General features: G+C 37.5%; 1 protein-coding gene across 1 annotated transcript in view; it reads left to right on the top strand.

Moving 5' to 3' along the window:
- Positions 1-3,025: 3,025 nt before the first annotated feature.
- The window catches only part of LOC150079311 (PDF receptor-like), a 133,947-nt gene continuing 117,684 nt past the window's right edge, over positions 3,026-19,288 (top strand). The window contains exon 1 of the mRNA XM_090383028.1: positions 3,026-3,035. Within this exon, the coding sequence (XP_090239154.1) occupies positions 3,026-3,035 (10 nt within the window). The remainder of the gene's footprint in view (positions 3,036-19,288) is intronic.

The following is a 19,288-nucleotide window of genomic DNA, read 5'->3' as shown; positions in this document are numbered from 1 at the left end:
GTAATTTCCTCTACATTCAATACACCTCTCCATCCTCCGAAACCAATCTTTAAACCAGTTCTGCCAAGTTTCACTAGGGAGTAAAGCACACTCGTTGTCTCAAGCCCGTAGAAGGTAATCATCACTGGAAAACCGCCTCCCTCTTAGCTTCATTTTCACATGCGGAAACAGTGCAAAGTCGCAGGGAGCAAGGTCTGGTCTGTAGGGAGGGTGCTCGAGAAGTTTCAGTCCTGTCGTGGTCAAATATTCGGTGCAGGCTTTGGCGCGGTGAGCTGCAGCATTATCGTGATGGAGGTACCAGGTGTCCATTCTTGACTTTGGCCGCAGGTTCTTCATAGATCCAATGACTTTAGGCAGGCATTGTTCAGTATACCACTTAGCTGTGACTGTCTTCTGCGTGTCCAAAACGACACGTTCCACAATTCCACTCGATTTGAAAAATACAGCTATCATTTTCTTCTTTACAGATCGGGATTTTCTGACAATTACGGGTGTGTCGTCATCATCAAAGACCCAAACTTTGTTTTGAGCCTTGGTCGGCAGATCGTAATAGTACAGCCAAGTCTCGTCACCTGTCACGATGTTGTTCACATACCGAGATTGTCCCTTATCAAACATTTTTAACATCTCCCGGCACCAAGTCACACGTCGTGTCATCTGCTCTTCAGTCAGTTGATGCGGCACCCAGAGAGAGAGAGAACAAAGTTTCTTCACGTGCAAATGATCTTGCAGAATCGAACGAATTGCTGGTGCATTTAGGCCCAAAGTATCGTCTATCCGTTGGTAGGTCACTCGCCTGTTTTCGTCAAGCATTTTCCTCACAGCAGTAACGTTTTCCTCCGTAACTGACGTTCGTGGCCTTCCCGGCCTCTCAGAATCCTCCAGAGTGAAATTTCCCCTTTGGAATTCTCTATACCACCTGAATATCGTTGTACGATGTGGACAATCATCATCTAGTGCAAGAGTCATTTCTTCTAAGCACTGGTCTATGGTTAAACCACGCACGAAATTATACCGCAAAACTGTCCTTATCTCATTTCGTGACCACGATGCCATCGCAAGCACTTTACACTCTCACTACTAATGAATAACTGAGCCCATCGACTTGGCGCGGCGGCTACTATGCACGTATGAACATGTCTCAACATACAGCAACAAGCAGCTTCCTGTGATTCATTGTTGCGTCATATTGCAAAACTTTCCTAGTACCCTTTGTATGCATGTTATATTGTCCCACATCATTGATATGTAGTACATTTTATGTACTTTTATGCATATAATTATAACTATTCATTAAGTTTGATTTTTCAATTTCTTTACATTCCTACTCCTTGTATGCGTTTTTTTTTTTTTTTTCACTAAACAACTAAACCGTTTTTTCGGTTTACGTCAAAAACTGGAGCGTTTAGGACTCTAGCGTTCACTGAGAGTTCACTCCAGTTACGAAACTATCATACCACCAGGTCTGTTACTGGGGGGGGGGGGGATAATGGGGCCTGACAACTTGTTTTTAAAAACAAGTTTTTTTTTTCCCCCACGTTGGAGCAGTTCGGCAACCTGGAGTGGGGCAGAAATTTTTAGTCTTTCTCTACGTTTGTCATTAAATGCTGTTTCCAATTCTCAAAATCAGAAAGCTCCTCGAAATACTTGCAACAGTTCCGGTTTTCACAGGTGCATGTCAGAAATAGCCCTTTTACCTTTCGAAAGACTGAAACTTACCTAAGAAACTACGCTGACGATAGCAGCCTAACAGAGCTTGCTATTTTCTCAATGCCTCGCAGTATACTGTGTCCACTCAGTTATATCCGACGGCATGCTCTACCTACCCGCAGTGCTATAACAGCGAATTAATACAAGAAAATTAAATCCAAAGAATTTTACAGGAACAAGTATAGGAAATCAGGTGACAGTCGATACCATGAAATATTCATCCAACTTCGCAAAGAAGTGAAAACGCTCATATTAAAATCTTACAATATGTATACAGAGTCAGTTCAGGATAGTCTACTTACTCACAGAGATATCAAACCATTCTGTAATTTCATGAAGCACAAGAATATAACCAGCAGAAAGTTACAACTCCATAACGCAGATGGAATTCTTTTATCAGACGAATTCAGTATTATTCAAGAGTTTGCCAAACATTTTTCCAGAAGAAAACAAATGATACATTGAGACCTGACTCATTTCCTGTTAAAGATGATATCCTTTAACAGGTGTTAAAGGATATCATCTTTAATCATTTTAAGGTTGCTAAAGGAAGAACAATAGGATGTGAAACAGGATTATACGAAGTGCCTCCTTTGATCTATGACACTGTTAGAACTATAACAGGAAATGAGTGGACGTCCAGCATTCGCGTCAAAATAAAACGGCGTCAGGCTGACTGATATTTGGGTGTCCGGATACATTTAGAGAGAAGGGTGTGAAATGAAAATGATTGTTTTTGGAGGTTGCCGGTGGACATGAAAGGGTCATGCTGCCTGTGAGAAAAAATAAGAAGGTTCAAGAAAAGGGTTGTTTTGCGCGCTGGGGAGGCAGCTTGGGAGAACTGTGTTAGCAAATAGAAAGGAAGGAAAAAATTAGAGAGAGGATGGGGATTGGTTGGAGTCCTTGGGGGAGGCGTACCAAACTTGAGGGGAAGAGTGAAGTTCGGGGAGAGAGAAATTGAGAGAAGAGCATTCTGTGTCTGACTTCTGTGTGGTGTGGTCTAAAGGAGAGGGTCGTGAGTTGCGGGTTGAAATAGAGGTAGGAGAGTTTGGCAATGTAGGCCCTTGTGAAGAGTCTGAAGGAAACCTCGCGAAGGAACTGCTCATGGGTTCTAGGGCCAACCGCAGAGAATGAGCTAAGTATGTACTCCTGTGAATATATCGTCTACACAAGAAGGTGCGTCATGTCAAGAGCCCCCCAGAAGTGAACGCGTGCCTGTCAGCCTCGAAGGATAACCGAAGTGCCCCCAGAAGTGAACGCGTGCCTGTCAGCCTCGAAGGAAAACCTGAACGCAAGGACATTGGAAGTAGCGGCGATGTCGGAAAGTAAGTCTGTTCCTTGTTTCTGTATTGAATATTGAACTCGAGGACTCAACCTAGCTCTGTAAGCAATTGAGTGATAGCCTTTGTAAAAGCAAGGAAAATTCCTGTTGTTAATGATTATGAATAAATGTAAGGGTGGTTCAGGAGTAGCAAAATAATCTAAGTAATAATATAAAGGAATTAGCAAAGAAATTATATTTATAACGATAGTACTGTAAGGATAGGTTAAACTATGTCATTAAATTAGACCAAGTGCCAAACAAGGTAACATGTCAGATGAGGTGTAAGGAGAAATAAATTTTATTAAAAGAAAAACCTCATGAGTAAACAGGGATCACTAATATGATAACTTGGGTGACTAAGATGTTAATTAAGGTGGAATGGGTGACTATAGGGAATGTTATTGAGATAAGAGGGTACCAGATGTAATGCGCCAAGTCCGGCACACCACGGTACACTCTCGGCATACCGTGTCTTAAATAAGACCTAGCAATGAGGAGCAGTTCGCCTCGACCCCGCTCCGCTCTCCAACTCGTGGTGCGGAAGAATGCTTCGACTTCGAAAGAAATCTCGGCGCTCGGGCGCATAGGCAGCAAACTCAATAAATAGAAATTCGAATCCAGAACGCCGCCCGATCAGCACTTCGGCCGAAACAGGCGACTGGATCTGCTGTGTAGACCAACGGGCACTACTTCGCGAACGGAATGTGTTAGAGGCTAGAAACAAAGATACTAAAGGAGTAATAAAAACTGAAGTAAATATTATTGATGTAAGAGAAAGACAGAAAGAAATTGGTAAGGTAAGAGAATGATTGAGTAATCGTAGTGGAGTCAATTTTATGAAAAATACTACTGATACAAACTGATGTTAATAATTCGCGTATTGAGAATAATTGAGGAGAGAGAGAGAGTGTAGCGTATTGTAGCATGGTTTACCTATGTATATGGGAAATGCAATGCTTGTATGTAATTATTTGTTTCTTTTATGTAAATGCTGTATTTATGTAAATGTTGTTGTATGCTCATTAAAGGTTTTTAAATTTTATAAATCAATGTGTGGCTTTAATGCTCTGCTAACAACCGCTTTATACATCCTAGAAATTGGAATTTTCTGAAATTGATACTCAGATTTGCGTATGCGGGGGTGATAAAGACATCAATAGGGTGTTCAGCGAATTTCGAATTTTAATTAAGCTAATAAGACAAAAAATAAAATAAAATAATATAATAAAAACATTCAACCCCCCCCCTCCAAATGTCATGTTATACTTTTCTTTCTCTTGAGGAAACGTATGGGAAAATGGTAAATATAGTATTTTTTACAGCAGTATGGAATAAAACGTAAACGAATGCTGAGCATGTGGCATACATTTGTAAAAAGTAAATATTGGAAAACCTTTTTTTTTTTTTTGTACACGTTAATTTAGGCTTATTTAAGAATTATATACACATGGATTTAAGAAGAATACAAAACGACAGCGAAAAATGTACTCTATATATGAAAAATAAAATAAAATCACAAAATCCCAAAAACTCAGAAGTACATTAAGAAATGCCATCTGCCTTGAAAGTTCTTTGTCGCTGTATTTTTCTACCATTAACATGAACACTCATTTCAAATTGACTCTTGCTGTTGTTTTACAACAGCAAGAGTCAATTTGAAAGAATTCTAGAATTTTACGATTTGAAAAATTACATTTTTCAAATCGTAAAATGATTTGAAAAATGTAATTTTAAATTACATTTTCATTCTTGCCCTCACCTTCTCGCAAGTGATTGTGTGTTCTACCTTAAGTAGGAAGAACGCGCAAAAATGAAAGTATTTCAAAGTATTTTTACATAATTAAATTATATAAATACAGTACGTTAAAGATAGCAGAGCTTAAGTTCTTCTACTATACTCTTACTACTTGTACTTAAACAAACTTATACTAGCAAAAAAAAAAAAAAAATTTCTTCGTAATGGTAGTTGTTTTTCTAGTAATTCCAAGACAACTTGTCGCAGAAGTGAAGATTGTTATATAGAATGATATAGGTCCCTCATATCCTATTGTTTTAAATACAATTTTGCTGCTTGTGCACTATTTCCGCTGTAGTATATAACTTCAAACGCAACAATGCACCTGTCTTGTAAATTTTCCCACCTCCGCAATTTGCACTGTGCTCTCAAATTCCTCTTTTTAATGTTCCATGTTTATTTAACTGTATCTTATTAATATACAGTCGTAGAATCTGTATCTTCTATGTGTCAGCGTCTTTTTTTTCCCGAATGTTCTAGAACCGTTCATCCAGAATATGCAACAGAAAACACAGATATTTATTCTTATAACGGTTTAGCCTAAGGTTGAATCATAAAGTTTACATTTACTAGGAAAAGCATTTCTCTGATGTCACCGATTCGTAATTTATATTCATCAAGATGCATTGTAAAAGGAGTAAAAATTCCTTTTGGTAGCAGGTTTTAAAATTTCTCAATCTCCAAAGCAAATACTACAACAAAACACCATCACTTAAAGATGAGCTTGTGTATTCACGCATTTTCTAAAATTTTTGTACAGTAAACGTTTTTCTTTAAATTTTCTTGATTTCCAAATCGACATCAACGGTTATTTATCACTTCCAGAAGAACCGGGACAGAATAAAACAGTAAGAAAATCTTTTCTTCTTGTGAAATCCGAACTCCTTTTTCAACACGAAAAGAATTGCGCTAGCCATTCTTTTCATGTTGAAAAAGCTTAAGTTTAAATTTTTATTTCGGGCGAAATAAAATTTAAACTGATTTCATCTAGTGAAAGAAAAGAAAAGAAAACAAAATCAACTGTGTTAGACTTTCACTTTCTATTAGCTTCTTCAATTTTTTTGGAATTCGATAATGGCAGATAAATTGGCTGCAAGTTTTTCCCATCCATGGATTGAGTAACCCCGCAACTTATGAATTTTTTGAATATTTTTTGAAATTGCTGAGCATGTTCTCGTAACACGATGCGAATCACGATTACCTTTTCCATCTTGTTCCGTAACTCAGTGGAACAATGCTGGATTATTTTTTAGGAAAAGCAGGAAAAATAATCTTCTTTGGTATGGGTGATTGTTCAGTTTCTAATTCTAGGCATCCTACTTTCTTTATTTTTAATTTAATCTTCAGCTTCTTTTACATTAATCGAGTGTCTCGTTTTCTTTTGTTTACAAGGAAACGCTACCGTACAAATAAAGCTAGATGAACACTTACCGAATTTGTTTCAATTTATTTACTTACTTTTGCATCAGTGAACCTTTGTTAATGAATTTTTAATCTCGATGTACGAAGGGTATGTACGAAGTATGGTGATGATGTGATTATCACAATTAACTAGGACTCTAGAAACATTACTTTGAAGTAGTGGTCCCAACCTGTATGCTGAAGCACATCCATTTTGTACCAACGTTTTACGACTGAAGAAGGGCAACATATGCCCGAAAGCTTTCTATGTATGTTTATTTTAAGTGTTTATTAACTTATTTTTATCTATCTTCCTATCAAAGGAATTTATTAAACTTGTATTCTGTATTTCTCAGAAAAAACTGAACTTATTGACATTAAGTTCTGAACTTATTGACATAAAGATTATGAACTCCGAGAACACAGGCCTTCTCCGTTTCATTAAAATTCAATTCGTAAACGTGATCACAATTAGCGGCGCTTACTACATATCGTACAGTGAACGATATTTTGTTATGGAATGTCTATCGTAAAATGATTTGATCGTACAGTGAACCAATCGTAAAGCGGGAGTCCACTGTAGTGAGCGGTGTAAGGCGTATAGCGCACGTACATGTGCAATGCGTTCGTGGATTGACAAAAATCACCAAGAAAATGCGACACGAAATGAATTAATCTTTCCACACCATTGTACCACACCGTACCAGGCACGAGCGACGCATGACCCAATCAGTATCCCTACTGATTGCGTCATGCTAGTTCTTTCTTCATTCTCCACAGTATTTAATAAAAAAATTTAATTTTTTTTATATTTTTTTATATTTTTTCGACCACCGAAACTACCTCCACTGAGTACAAAGGAGAGATCTAAGCTATTTCGACAGTGGAAAGAAAGTACAGCGTGCGATGGAGTTGAACAAAAAAGCCGGAGAAGGTCCATCCACATCTTCAGAGCCTTACATTTCCCCAAAAATTTTAGAAGTGAATTTGAAGAATGAGTCATGGAAGTTGATACTGCAAAAGAAAACGATGAAGAGTCCTCGAAGCCCAGTCGTAAACGAAAAGCGAAGGAGCCAAAACCAACTTCTAGAAGTACTTCAACAAATCGTTCAACACGTAGCGGGATTTTAAGAAACACCGAAGCATATCCACTTAAACGTACATTCCTGGATAATGATTTCGGTTCAGTCTGTTCCATATGTGATCGGCTTCGGTTCAAGAACGATGCGAAGATTGTAGCAGCTCGAGTTCACGCTCTTTTTCAAAGAGCATTTCCAAATGAGGATGTAAGTCAAATGTCAGCTGCCGTGGCTCTCTCAAGAACAAAGTGATTCCGATTCTATTGAAGTCAAATTGTTTTAAGTATTATCCGATGCCACAGCACTTGCCGAAACTAGATTTTATAACGGAATGTCTAATATCTCCGAGGCCCCTATCATGCAGATTCGTCGCCTGCGGCATTCATGCGGTCAATACGGGATCCTCGGTCCTAAAGAAATTTCACTTAACTTCCGCTATGCGTGCTCGGCACACACAATTTTTTATTATTTTTTTAATTTCTTCATATATTTTAATTTTCCTTTAAACTCTTCATACAGTAAACTCAGTACGCACTTAACAGTTATGAAGGCATTTTCAAATACAGCATTCAAAACACCAATAACAATCTATTTAATTCAAAGCCAAGAAAATTGTGACGCTTGTTACAGTGGCAGTACTACTGTAAAATACGAATTAATCACAATGTCAAGTAATAGAGCTTACCACCAAATCAGTTTACGTACGAATTATTCCAGCACTGAACTCAGAGAGCACGCACGCTCCTTTCTTGCCGCTCCGTAGTTGATTTAACTAAACCAAGTCACCATGAAGCTTTAGCTATTGAATAGTTTCGACTAGGGATTGCATTACCGGTTAAATGAATTTAATGTTTACCGGTGAACCGGTAGATGGTGGAAAACACGACTCGATAAAATTATCGGCAATTCTTTATTTTTTTACTGGTATTTCGGTACAAAATTTTCAGCGTTACATCCAAATGAGTAATCGAAAGACTTCCTATGCCAAACATTTCCTATACTCTGTTATTTCTGAGGGACTAGATTGCGTACTACCCAACACAAGTAACAATAATCTTATCAAAGTTATTCCCAGAAGCGACAATGGCGCAAGCGCGTCTCGCGCGAATGCAGCGGTTCCTAATGATGCAACTCTGAGTAGAGTTGCATTAGGACAAGTTTCTGTTTTATCCATAAAAATAATTTGCTTAACTGATAAGGAAAAAAAAACATTTTTTTATTTTTAGTGATGAATAAAAAGTCGCCATGGCATTCCTTCAATCGCACACAAGGAAAAGACGCAGGTGTCTGTATGCAGTGCTCAAAAATTATCAGAGCAGTAGGTGGGAGTACTAGTGGACTGCACAATCACCTCCAGCAACATCATAACATCAATTTATTGAAATGAAAAGCAGAAGAAACAATTGAAGGTAACGCTAGTACAACTACATCCATTGAATCTCATCAAAAAATTACTACTTTTTTCAAGAAAACGCATGATGACTCTCTTCCGGCAGTAACATCTCGTATGATTGCACTAGATGGATTTCCATTCTCAAAATTTTGTACATCTGAAGATTGGAAAAGACTCTCGTCTGTAAGTGGTCACCTAAATATTCCAAAGTCACCAAATTCAATTAAAAATGTTGTCAAAGAATATGCACAAAACATTCACGAAGAAGTAGTAAAAGAAATATCTGAGCGCAAACTTCGCGGAGAATCATTCAGTATAACATGTGACGAATGGACATCGCTAAAAAAACCGTTGCTATATGAACGTTATTCTGCATGCCAGTGATAAATTTTGGAATCTCGGTTTGATTCGCATATGTGTATCTCTGTGTGCTGAAAACTGTGTTGAATCGTTAGAAATAAAATTAAATGAATTTAATGTTAATTTCAACATTATTGTTTCTGTAACAACTTATAGGGCTGCATTAATGAAGAAAGTTGCAAAAATTATTAATGAACTATCCAAGCAAAATTTCTTTTTAAGTAATGAACTGAAGCAAGAAATTATCTTGCGAGTGAAAGAAATACGTACCATTTACTCTGATATTTTACGCTTTTTACATAACCCGGATTAAACCGGGGGTGGGGGGGGGTTGTTAAGTAAGGAATTTTCAATACTGTAAGTAAAAGTATACTCGTTGAATAAAATTGTAGAACTACTCAAGCACATATCTGACAATGATAAAGAATTAACGGAAGATCATGTTGTTAGCTACTCGCTCTGAACAACACCAACTTCCAATTCATCCACAGCAACTGTGATTCAACCAGAGACCCTACAAATACACTTTTAATGTCCTTAGCATTAAGTCGCTTGCCAACTTCTCGCAAATATGGAAGCTTAATCGTATCAAATTTCCTAATGGCGAACTTATATGCATCATCGGAATCAAATTCACTTTAAATTAATGTTTCTTTCAGACATCGTTTAATGTAAGTCGGACGTTAAGATTCTTGATTCTTTTGTTATCTTCACGTATTAATACAGTTTTAATTTATGCAATGGCGAACCATCGCTGAGAAGTGGACATTTTTCCCACGGGATGAGTTTGAGCTGTTTTCATTTAATCACGTATTTTTAATTTTATTTTCAACTCTTCCTTCAGTGATTTAACCAATATGATCAGGTGGTAATTTCGTAACGAGATAAACTAAGCTGTTTAGTATTAATGTCATAATGTTTAATAAATGAACTGTACTGATTTATAAAACAAACCTAAATAAGTGTAAATATTTATCTGCGATTTTATTTCAGAATTCTGAACTATAATTTTATTTCGAAAGTACTGGGAAATTCAACATTCCTAAGAAACCTTTCACTATCATCGGATGGAAAGCGTTTGCGACGTCATTACTGTACTTCAATTCAAAGGCCTTTTATTCGTACTCGTATATATACACGGCCTTGAATGGAAAGCCCTTTCGGCCGGTAATGGGTATGTAAATGAAGAAGAACAAGGCTGACGTTAAGCAGAGTTTAGAGCACATCCGAGTGACACTTGCCTTTCGTTGCAGTGAAACTGCATAAATGATTTCCAGCACCCACTAACTTGAGGTGCCTGTACCAGAGATAGTGACTTCCGATGTGGGTAGTCTACAAACACCAATACCACATCGGCAACAATTCTTGAAATGCCAGACTACCAAAAATGAAGAACATGACAATGATCACTGCAGTTAAGATGCTATCAGGGCTCATCCAAATATTTGGGACCGGTGTGGTTGATTGGCGGATTTCACTTGCCCCTTCCAGAGTTGGCCGACCATTCTATAGTGAGAATTAGGCTTCACCGAACATGCAGATTTTTGCCAAACTAATTCCTTCGAAAAATTCAGGATCCTGATGCTGACTGCATAAAGTTCGCTACAAATAAGGCCTACAGGCGAAAACTTCCGAACTAGATTTAGACCCTCCATTCTCTATCTCGAAATATCATCAGTGTTAAAAACACATCTGTGAAAGAAAACTGTCACCTGTGTAGAGTACAACACAGAACACTAACGAGTAATATAGTTGTAAAGTGCAATTGTAGTATATTTAATTAAATGCTTACTTGCTTCTCTGCTATGATTCTTCTAAATTTATTTCAATGAATAAATTAATGCACATCCCATAAATAACTGCAATTGTCGGTAAGTAAATTTGTATGACTCTCTAAAATTAATTATTCCTTTGCTGACAGCTATTGTGCCTAGTGTAAAGGTACCCTCAGATAGAGATAGGTCGATCTCGAGACCTTGTTTATTTTTAAAGTAGCTCATATGGAGGGAAACGTTTTCTGACCCCTGCTTTATAGTATATCTATCAATTTATTCTTCCAGTAATAACGTATGGAATTGAAATCTGGACGCTGAACACTATTGAATTCGATCAGTACCGGATAATCCGATGAATTATTTACAAACACCTTGCTCCATTAATGCATATCCCATAAATTACGAAGAATTACGAAGGCTTTCCGAAAAGTAAGGTAACACATTTTTTTTCTCTCAATGATGAATAATATCTCGACGAATAATACGAAGTTGAAATTACACACCAAGAAATAAGTGAACATGAACTACTTCTCCACAAAGTCTCCAGTTTTATTGATGCACTTGTCCCAACGATGAATCAGTTTATCAATACCAGTACTGAGGAAGTCGGTGCCTACACGCAGTAACCAACGTTGAACCGCCTGATGAACCTCCTCATCCGCGGTGAAATGCTTTCCTGAAAGGTGTTTTTTTCAGAGGGCCGAACAAATGGAAGTCTGAAGGCGCTAAGTCTGGGCTGTAGGGGATGTGACAGAGTTTCCCAACGATTACGACGCAACCATTCTCGAGTGGTGTGGTCAGTGTGAGGAGTTGCGTTGTCGTGCAACAAAATCACGCCGCCTATCAGGAGTCCTGGTCGTTTGCGTTGAATGTTGGCTTTAAGTTTTTCCAACGTTGCAGAGTAAAGCTGTGCATTGATTGTTCCTCCCTTCGGTAAGAAATCCACCAACAGAACGCCTTGGCGATCCCATGACTGAAGGCCTGCCCACCCGATGTCAATCTTCAATGTCAACACGGCGCGCTTTAAATTCATTGCACCAAAAACACACCTGCTTCTTTGTCATCACCTTTTCGCCGTACATAGCAACCAGTTCACGGTGAATGTCACTTGGTGACATTCACCTACTCTATCACCTGACCAAAGGCAGAACGGCAACATGCCTCGACTACACCATAAATCTGTCAAATGATCCCAAAGTAGAAAGGAACCGTCTCTCCGCTTACCTCCAACAAACTTGGCAGGCCCGCTGGGAGACCTCCAGCAAAGGTGCAATAACTAGAAAATTTCTACCCAACATACAGCTGGTATACCTGGATTATCCAGCGTGGCTCTCACCAGGACTCTACACAACCTACCTGCTGACGGAACACGGGGCCATTAGAGACAAACTACAAGGATTTGGACTCAGTGATACACCGTTTTGCCTCCGTGGTGAACGTGAAACGTGGGAGCACCTAATGTACAGTTGCCCACTATATGAGGACCTCTATTGCAGGTTCATTACTAGAACACAACTTAACCTCCGTAATCAAGAAGACCTCGCCATAACTGAAGTTGACACATACAAGGCATTCGCGCAGCTGGCCCAGGACCTCTTCACAAGGAGAAGGACGCTCCCACAGCCTCAACCACTGCAGTAAACAACCATGCCGTGCAGACCATCAGAATTTCTACACAACCACGGAAACCTTCACAGATGATGAACTGACACCAGGGTGAAACAACCAAGGAATTAAACCTCACAACTGAGTCTACCTGAAGTTACAATCTCTATGACTACCGACAGATGTATCCACCTGACGTGACAATCTCATGCAATTCATGAACATGATATGAATAAGGTAACTGGACCTGACCTGGAAGTGACCAACTAAAAAAAAAAATAATAATAATAATAATAATAATAAATAAAATAAACAAATAAATAAAAATAATAAAAAAAGAAATCACAGTGACAACCCGATTGGACAACAACCTCATCCAGCACAGGCATCTGACAACCTGATCAAGACAACAAGACTACCATGTAAGGGCTCAGAGAAATGACTGCAGCACATTGCTGCCACCTAGCCATATGGCGATCTGGGCTGGTAACCTTGACCAGCCTGCTTTCACTCCTATTCCTTGGCAGGTGGGGGAGATGGCTCGCTGTCTTCTCCTCCTCCTGCCATCCCCCTTTTCCTCTGGTGGGGCATGGGCATGTATTTGGACATGCAGTCAGTGTCCCACTGACTGCAGGGGCCATCTACCCTATCGGCCCCTTACTTCTCTTTCTTCCCCCCAGCCTTCAGTCTCCCTACCCTTCTCTTTGACTATACACCGCGAAAGCCCCACGCATCCAAATTTAAATTAGTACCAAAATTATTGTCCGCCCCATTAGGCCTCTAGAACTTGTCATTTTAGCGTACAACCCCATGGTAATTTCGGGGAACAAACCCCACAGACTATCTCGTAATAACGATTTTGAAATTATGCCACCGCGATTTTCTTTTTTTCTTTTTTTTTTTTTTTTTTTTTTAATAGGACTCAGCCGCTGAAATCCCAGGAAATTAGGCGGCGGGACCTGCCAGAGTATAATAAATTTCAAGGCATTTGACAACCTGATCAAGACAATAAGACTACCAAGACTACCACTACACCTGGCCAGCCTCCTCGTTGGCATAGTACGGCCAACGTCGGGTCCCATCAGGGGCTCGACGGCCAATAGGCCAGAAGAACAATGGGCACAACACACTACACAACACATGATCCACACACTTTTAAATCTCTGGTCTTGACAGAGTACTGTCCCTCGATACAGCGAACACTCGCGGAGATGGGAGAAATTCCTTGTGCCGTTTGACCCTCAAGATACTTTGTACTTTGTCACTTGGTGAAGATCCTTTTGCTTGCAAAAAGCGAATAACTTCACGAACACCTGTTTTGGACCACACTCGCACGGTAGCCGCCACCTTGCAACTGGAATCTGCTGTGAGGCAACAGTACCGCAACACTGCACTGGCGGTCTTTTTGAATGTTATTAACGGGTTTATCTGTCCACCACGTTTCATCTCATTCATTTTCACCATTATTAAGAAAAAAAATGTGCGGTTGTTTTTTAATGAGAATTTAGACATTAGCCATTAACAGCCTGTGTACCCAATTTTCAACATGTGTTATGGTCTCCTATTCTAATATTGAATTCTACCTTATATCTTTATACTGCCCACCGTCAGCTGATTTTGATAAATATTTGGTTTACATGGAGAATGCTTTTAATCTTCTGGGATCTTCCTGCAATATTCTAATTTCATCTGACATGAATTTCAAATCACAATTCTGGTTTAGTTTCCACAATGATTCTCGTGGCCATCTCCTTGAGAAGTTCATAATTAGCTACAATTTCACTATTTTGAATAGCCGCAAAATTTTACTACTAACTCCAGTTTCACTGGTGATTCAAATAGTGGCTTAACTTTCACGAGGTTTCGAATGCTCTAGAAATTTCCCCAGTGTTCTAACTTTTCGAAAGTTATAAAGCTCTGGAATGCTCTAGAAATCTCCACAAAGTTCTAGAAAAAAAAAGAAAAAAAGAAAGAAATTGATAAAATAGATGGAAAAGATTATTAAACCAACTACAGGTTTTGGTTTTAGATCATTAACCTAAATTATTTGAAATCTGAGGGTGATGAGAACTTTTTCTCCTGGGCATGTCGCCGTGATAAGAATTATTGTTTCTAGTACTTTTACCGTACAGCAATAAAGACATTTTTAAGCGCATATCCGAGTTTTTTTAACATATATCCTTAGAGAAACTGTCGAAATTATTTCAGGAAAGAAATTAATGCCGCTTAGATGACATACATTATTACGTATGCAAATGCAGGAAATATCTTTATTGCGTTCAATATTAAAATTTAAAAGTTATAAGGAAGGCTGAAGTCGACATCAAAATTGAAACTAATACTAATTTCAATTTTGATGTCGACTAGGAATTTAACAAGTAATGAGAAATATACGTAAGTATTTACAATTAGCGTACCTATATAACATTCCATAAAGACATTGTAGCTACCATGGATGACCTGGCTTCTCGTTCAGATCAGGTTACTTCAAGACTAGCTTGGTAACACAGTAATAACACAGAAATGGACAGCTTGTGATGAACCATTGTAGCATTAGAATTCTCATTGGAAGGCCCTTAAAACGTGAACTGCCCATTAATAATTCACTTTTTGTAATCTCTGTAGTCAGTAAATAAACTTCTGATAATCGGTCTAAATGTTAAACGATGTTCAGTGTTTCATTAGTAGGAACACGTCCACCTTCCTGAACCTCCAAGCGACATTCACGGAGCACAAGGTTCTTAATAAGGTCACCCGGAAAGTTATTTCATCAACCCATATGTACTGTGTCTGTAAATTGCGTGTTCTCTGGTCGATTTGCCTGTTTTGCCTGACAAAAAAAACCGGGGGCGCAAACCTTGCTATTTACACCTGAGACTGACTAACTCAGCCGCGGAGTGAAAAAAGTTCATAAAAGTTCCTCGCGTCTCGACAGGATTCTAACCCGAGCCTTTTCTACCTACTGTGGAGAAGACGGTGATGATATCGCGCAGACTGAAGGAGGGAAGATAATTTTTCCTAAAACGTGTTTCTATACAGTATATTCCTAATTTTGTGTTTTTTGTTAAAAGTTCAAGTACACACTCCAGCAAAGCAGGCAAACCAACCATAAAATACACTCGCGCCTTGCCTAGTTGCTTAACACATACACCTTCATAATACATATAGAAAACATAAACACTACCAAAAACAGGTGTGAGATAACAAATAAATCCTTCATCAATATACTGCTTGACATCTTATAGTCCAAAGGACAAACTAAGCAAGACAACTTTCCGAACGAAGCTATAAATAATTCATAAAATGGGGAATACAATTTAACAGCATCATAAAGTGACTTCATTGATTCAAAAATGTTCTTCCAATTAGCAATTGGAAATAAAAAAAAAAGAAAGAAATTCCATCGCTACACGTCAACAGCGGCTGTTTCAAAATAATAATAATCTACGAAGAATCTTTAAATATTTTTTTCTAGCAACATTTTCTACCAGGAATGAGTTTTATTAGGGAGGAAAGCCAGATTAAACTGATTTTAGAGTAATTATAACTTTCGGAATGGTTTATGCAATTCATATTTCGACTCTGACCTTTAAACAGAACCTGAGAATCTAGTTTGCGTTTGACATCTGTGCGATGTTTTCAAATGTTGCTAAAAGAAACAAAAAAGAAAACTTTTCCTCCTGCTCACTGTTGACTTCATTCAAAAGATCTTGGTTTCCATGAAATCTTGACATAATAATATTCTTTGCACATCGGACCCAACAGAAATAAACAGTCTATATGGCGCTAACTGATGATGCATGCCTAAAATGCGCAATTTAGTAGCAACATGTTTGCCTATGATTAATCTAATACTAAAACACTAAAAATAATGCTGAAACTAAAATTAATCATAACAATAAAATATAAAACTAAATCAACTGATCGCTAACATTAGTTTTATAACTGATTATTATCATTAATTTTTGTTTCAGCATTATTTTTAGCTTTTAGTATTAAGTTATAGACAGGCAAGTATGTTGCTAGTGACAAATGGGCCTGGAGTACTGGGGTCCATAGTTTAACAGATATTTATTTAAAGTATACCCAGTAAAATAAAATAAAATAAAATATTTCCAGAAGCTTAATGACTAGCTGTACCACTGCAATAATATTAACCCCACGTGTAAATAGACCATGTTAAATAATTTTCTAAAGTACTGTATTAATAAAAGCTTCTGGAAATATTTTATTTTATTTTATTTTACTGGGTATACTTTAAATAAATATCTGTTAAAGTATGTTGCTATTAAACCGCGCCTTTAGGCACGCCTAGTGTTAGTCAGCTGCACATAGACTTAATCTGCATGTAACGCAACTGAACATCTTATCACATAATTCCCATAGTATGGACTAAAATAAAAATTATGCTTAATATCAAATTTTATGTGCGTATAATGACTAGCTGTACCACTGCAATAATATTAACCCCACGTGTAAATAGACCATGTTAAATAATTTTCTAAAGTACTGTATTAATAAAATTATTTCATATATTTATGTATGTACGAGTTACTGTAATAGCCTGAAACCCCGTAAATACTAGGAAGAATTATTAATCCGCTTTAATAAACGTCCGAAATGTCAAAAAATGATCCATATCAATGATTCACTTTTCCGATTTTTAAACTAGGACATGGGGGTAGAAATATATCTACTGTCCCCACAAAGTTTACTTGTACGTATAATAATGATGTAAGCACCAGTTCCCCGAAGCTCACTATTTCGGACGGACCGTTTCTCCCAATCACACCGCGCAATCGCCATAAAACTGTTTTGTAGTATTCCTTCTTCACTCTTTCACCATGTGGTGACAAATTCATAACGAACAATGGCCTGCGAGTCAAAAATTACGACAAGCATGATCACATTTTATGGAGATAGTCTTGTTTTTTGGGAGGCCTTAGAGAAGATGTAATCCTCCACTGAGAGGACTGAGACTGTTTCCCAGTCATAGCCATGCACCCACGATTTGTAATTATGTTAGTAATTATATTACAAACAAAGTGTGGGTCAACAGCAGCACATTGAAAAATATCCTGACATATGAGAACTGGCCACCTTCTATAATCACAAGAGAGGATGCATGGCACAAACTTTTCTGAAACAAATTGTATTCCAAATCTTGTGTTAAAATTCATTGACATATCCCATAGATATGTATAGAATGTCAGTCAATTTCATTAGCATCTTCGTAGATAGTTAAAGGTCTATCAGGTGACTAATATGAACGATTGAGTCATTGGTTTTGGAAGCTGAAGGGTGGACAGCGCAAAGATCATCTTATTCGAATAAAGAGTCCCCTTTAAATTTTGAAAAACCACTGAAAGTCTCCAAACCGCACATATTCTCCGAAAGTTGTTTTTAATATTTCATGGGTTTCTGTTATACTTTTCAAAAATTTTAAACAAAATTTGATGTAACTCTGCTCCTCAATAAAATCACTCATTTCAAAATGCAACGAAACACATAAAACATCTTTTATTCAGCGCACTGATGGAGACTGATATACGGGCGATTTACGCATTTCTACGTTGCAACAACATGTTGCGATAAGTTTCAGCTCGCTAAGACTCCAGAATTTCAAGATACAAAGCCAGTTCCCCAACTTTTTTAATCACATGTCGTATACAGAATCTTCGCAAGTAGGTTTTGATTTGATTTGATTTGATTTTTTATGGCGCATTGGCAGCTATGGCCATAATGCGCCAAGCGCAAGTAGGTAAAAGGTACAGTTGTCCCTTTATATAACACGATGGTGAGAAAGCATTTTTAGTATTTAGGTTTGAAGGCCACAAACAAAAAAGAGACAGGAGCTCATAGAAAGGGTGCAAAGAAGGCAACCAAATTGGTAAGGAATGCTAATCGACGTCCACATGAAGAACAGCTTAGGTGTGGCTGGCAAAGCTTGACAACTATATTTCGCGACAGTATCGCTACTGCCTCAAAGGAAATGCTTCTTGGAACCGGTCGTTCTCCTTGGAAACGGAGACAGTGAAAGCAAGTTCTTATACCCTCAGAAAGAAAGTAAGAAGTTCTCAGATCCTCAGAAGTGCCAATATGACATCCAGGATTAGTCCAACCAGATCGTAAAATAAGATTAATTAGCACTGGTCTTAAATAATAATGAATTAACAGCCACACTATGTTCTACACCCAGACCAATGGCAGAAAGCTATTATCTCTTTTATGGTGTTTTAGAACATACATTTTTATTTCATTTAAGTTAAGTCATTTCAATTAATTTAATTCATTTAAAAGTGTAATTAAAAACAAATAATTCAAATAATTTATTTATCTATCTAAAATAAGGAACTGTTCTTTTATGAAAAAATATGTTTACCTAAAAATCCGATCCGGATGTTAAAAGTACTTCATTCTATTTTACAGTATCTGGGACTTACTGTAATGCTACATGGGATGGATTTCTCTGCTGGCCGGCTACCAGATCAGATACAATTATTTATCTACCATGTCCAGCTGCAAAAGGATTAGACATCACAAGTATGTAAACTTGTTTCCCATTTTCTTTAGGATTGTAGCGATAATAAAGATTTTAATTTTTATTCACAATTATTATATTGATATTTGGTTATTTTCTAATTTATTAATTTGCTTTAAATAAATAAATTTAATAAATAAATAATTATTTAATTATTATATTGCTGCAAAAATAATTAAAATAAAAGTCAAAATATCATTTTACTGTAAGAATATTTCCATGTTAGGGTATCTAATAATAAATTTTCAAATATCTAACATCTGTGTCAGGCAATACCACAAGTATTCAGCAAAAAATTAGCTATA

Source organism: Mastigoproctus giganteus, chromosome 10, assembly GCF_048544385.1.
Source record: "Mastigoproctus giganteus isolate SK-2022 chromosome 10, ASM4854438v1, whole genome shotgun sequence".
Lineage (NCBI taxonomy): Eukaryota > Metazoa > Arthropoda > Arachnida > Uropygi > Thelyphonidae > Mastigoproctus > Mastigoproctus giganteus.
Note: the sequence above shows the minus strand (reverse complement) of the source record. Positions and strands in the feature narration are given on the sequence as shown.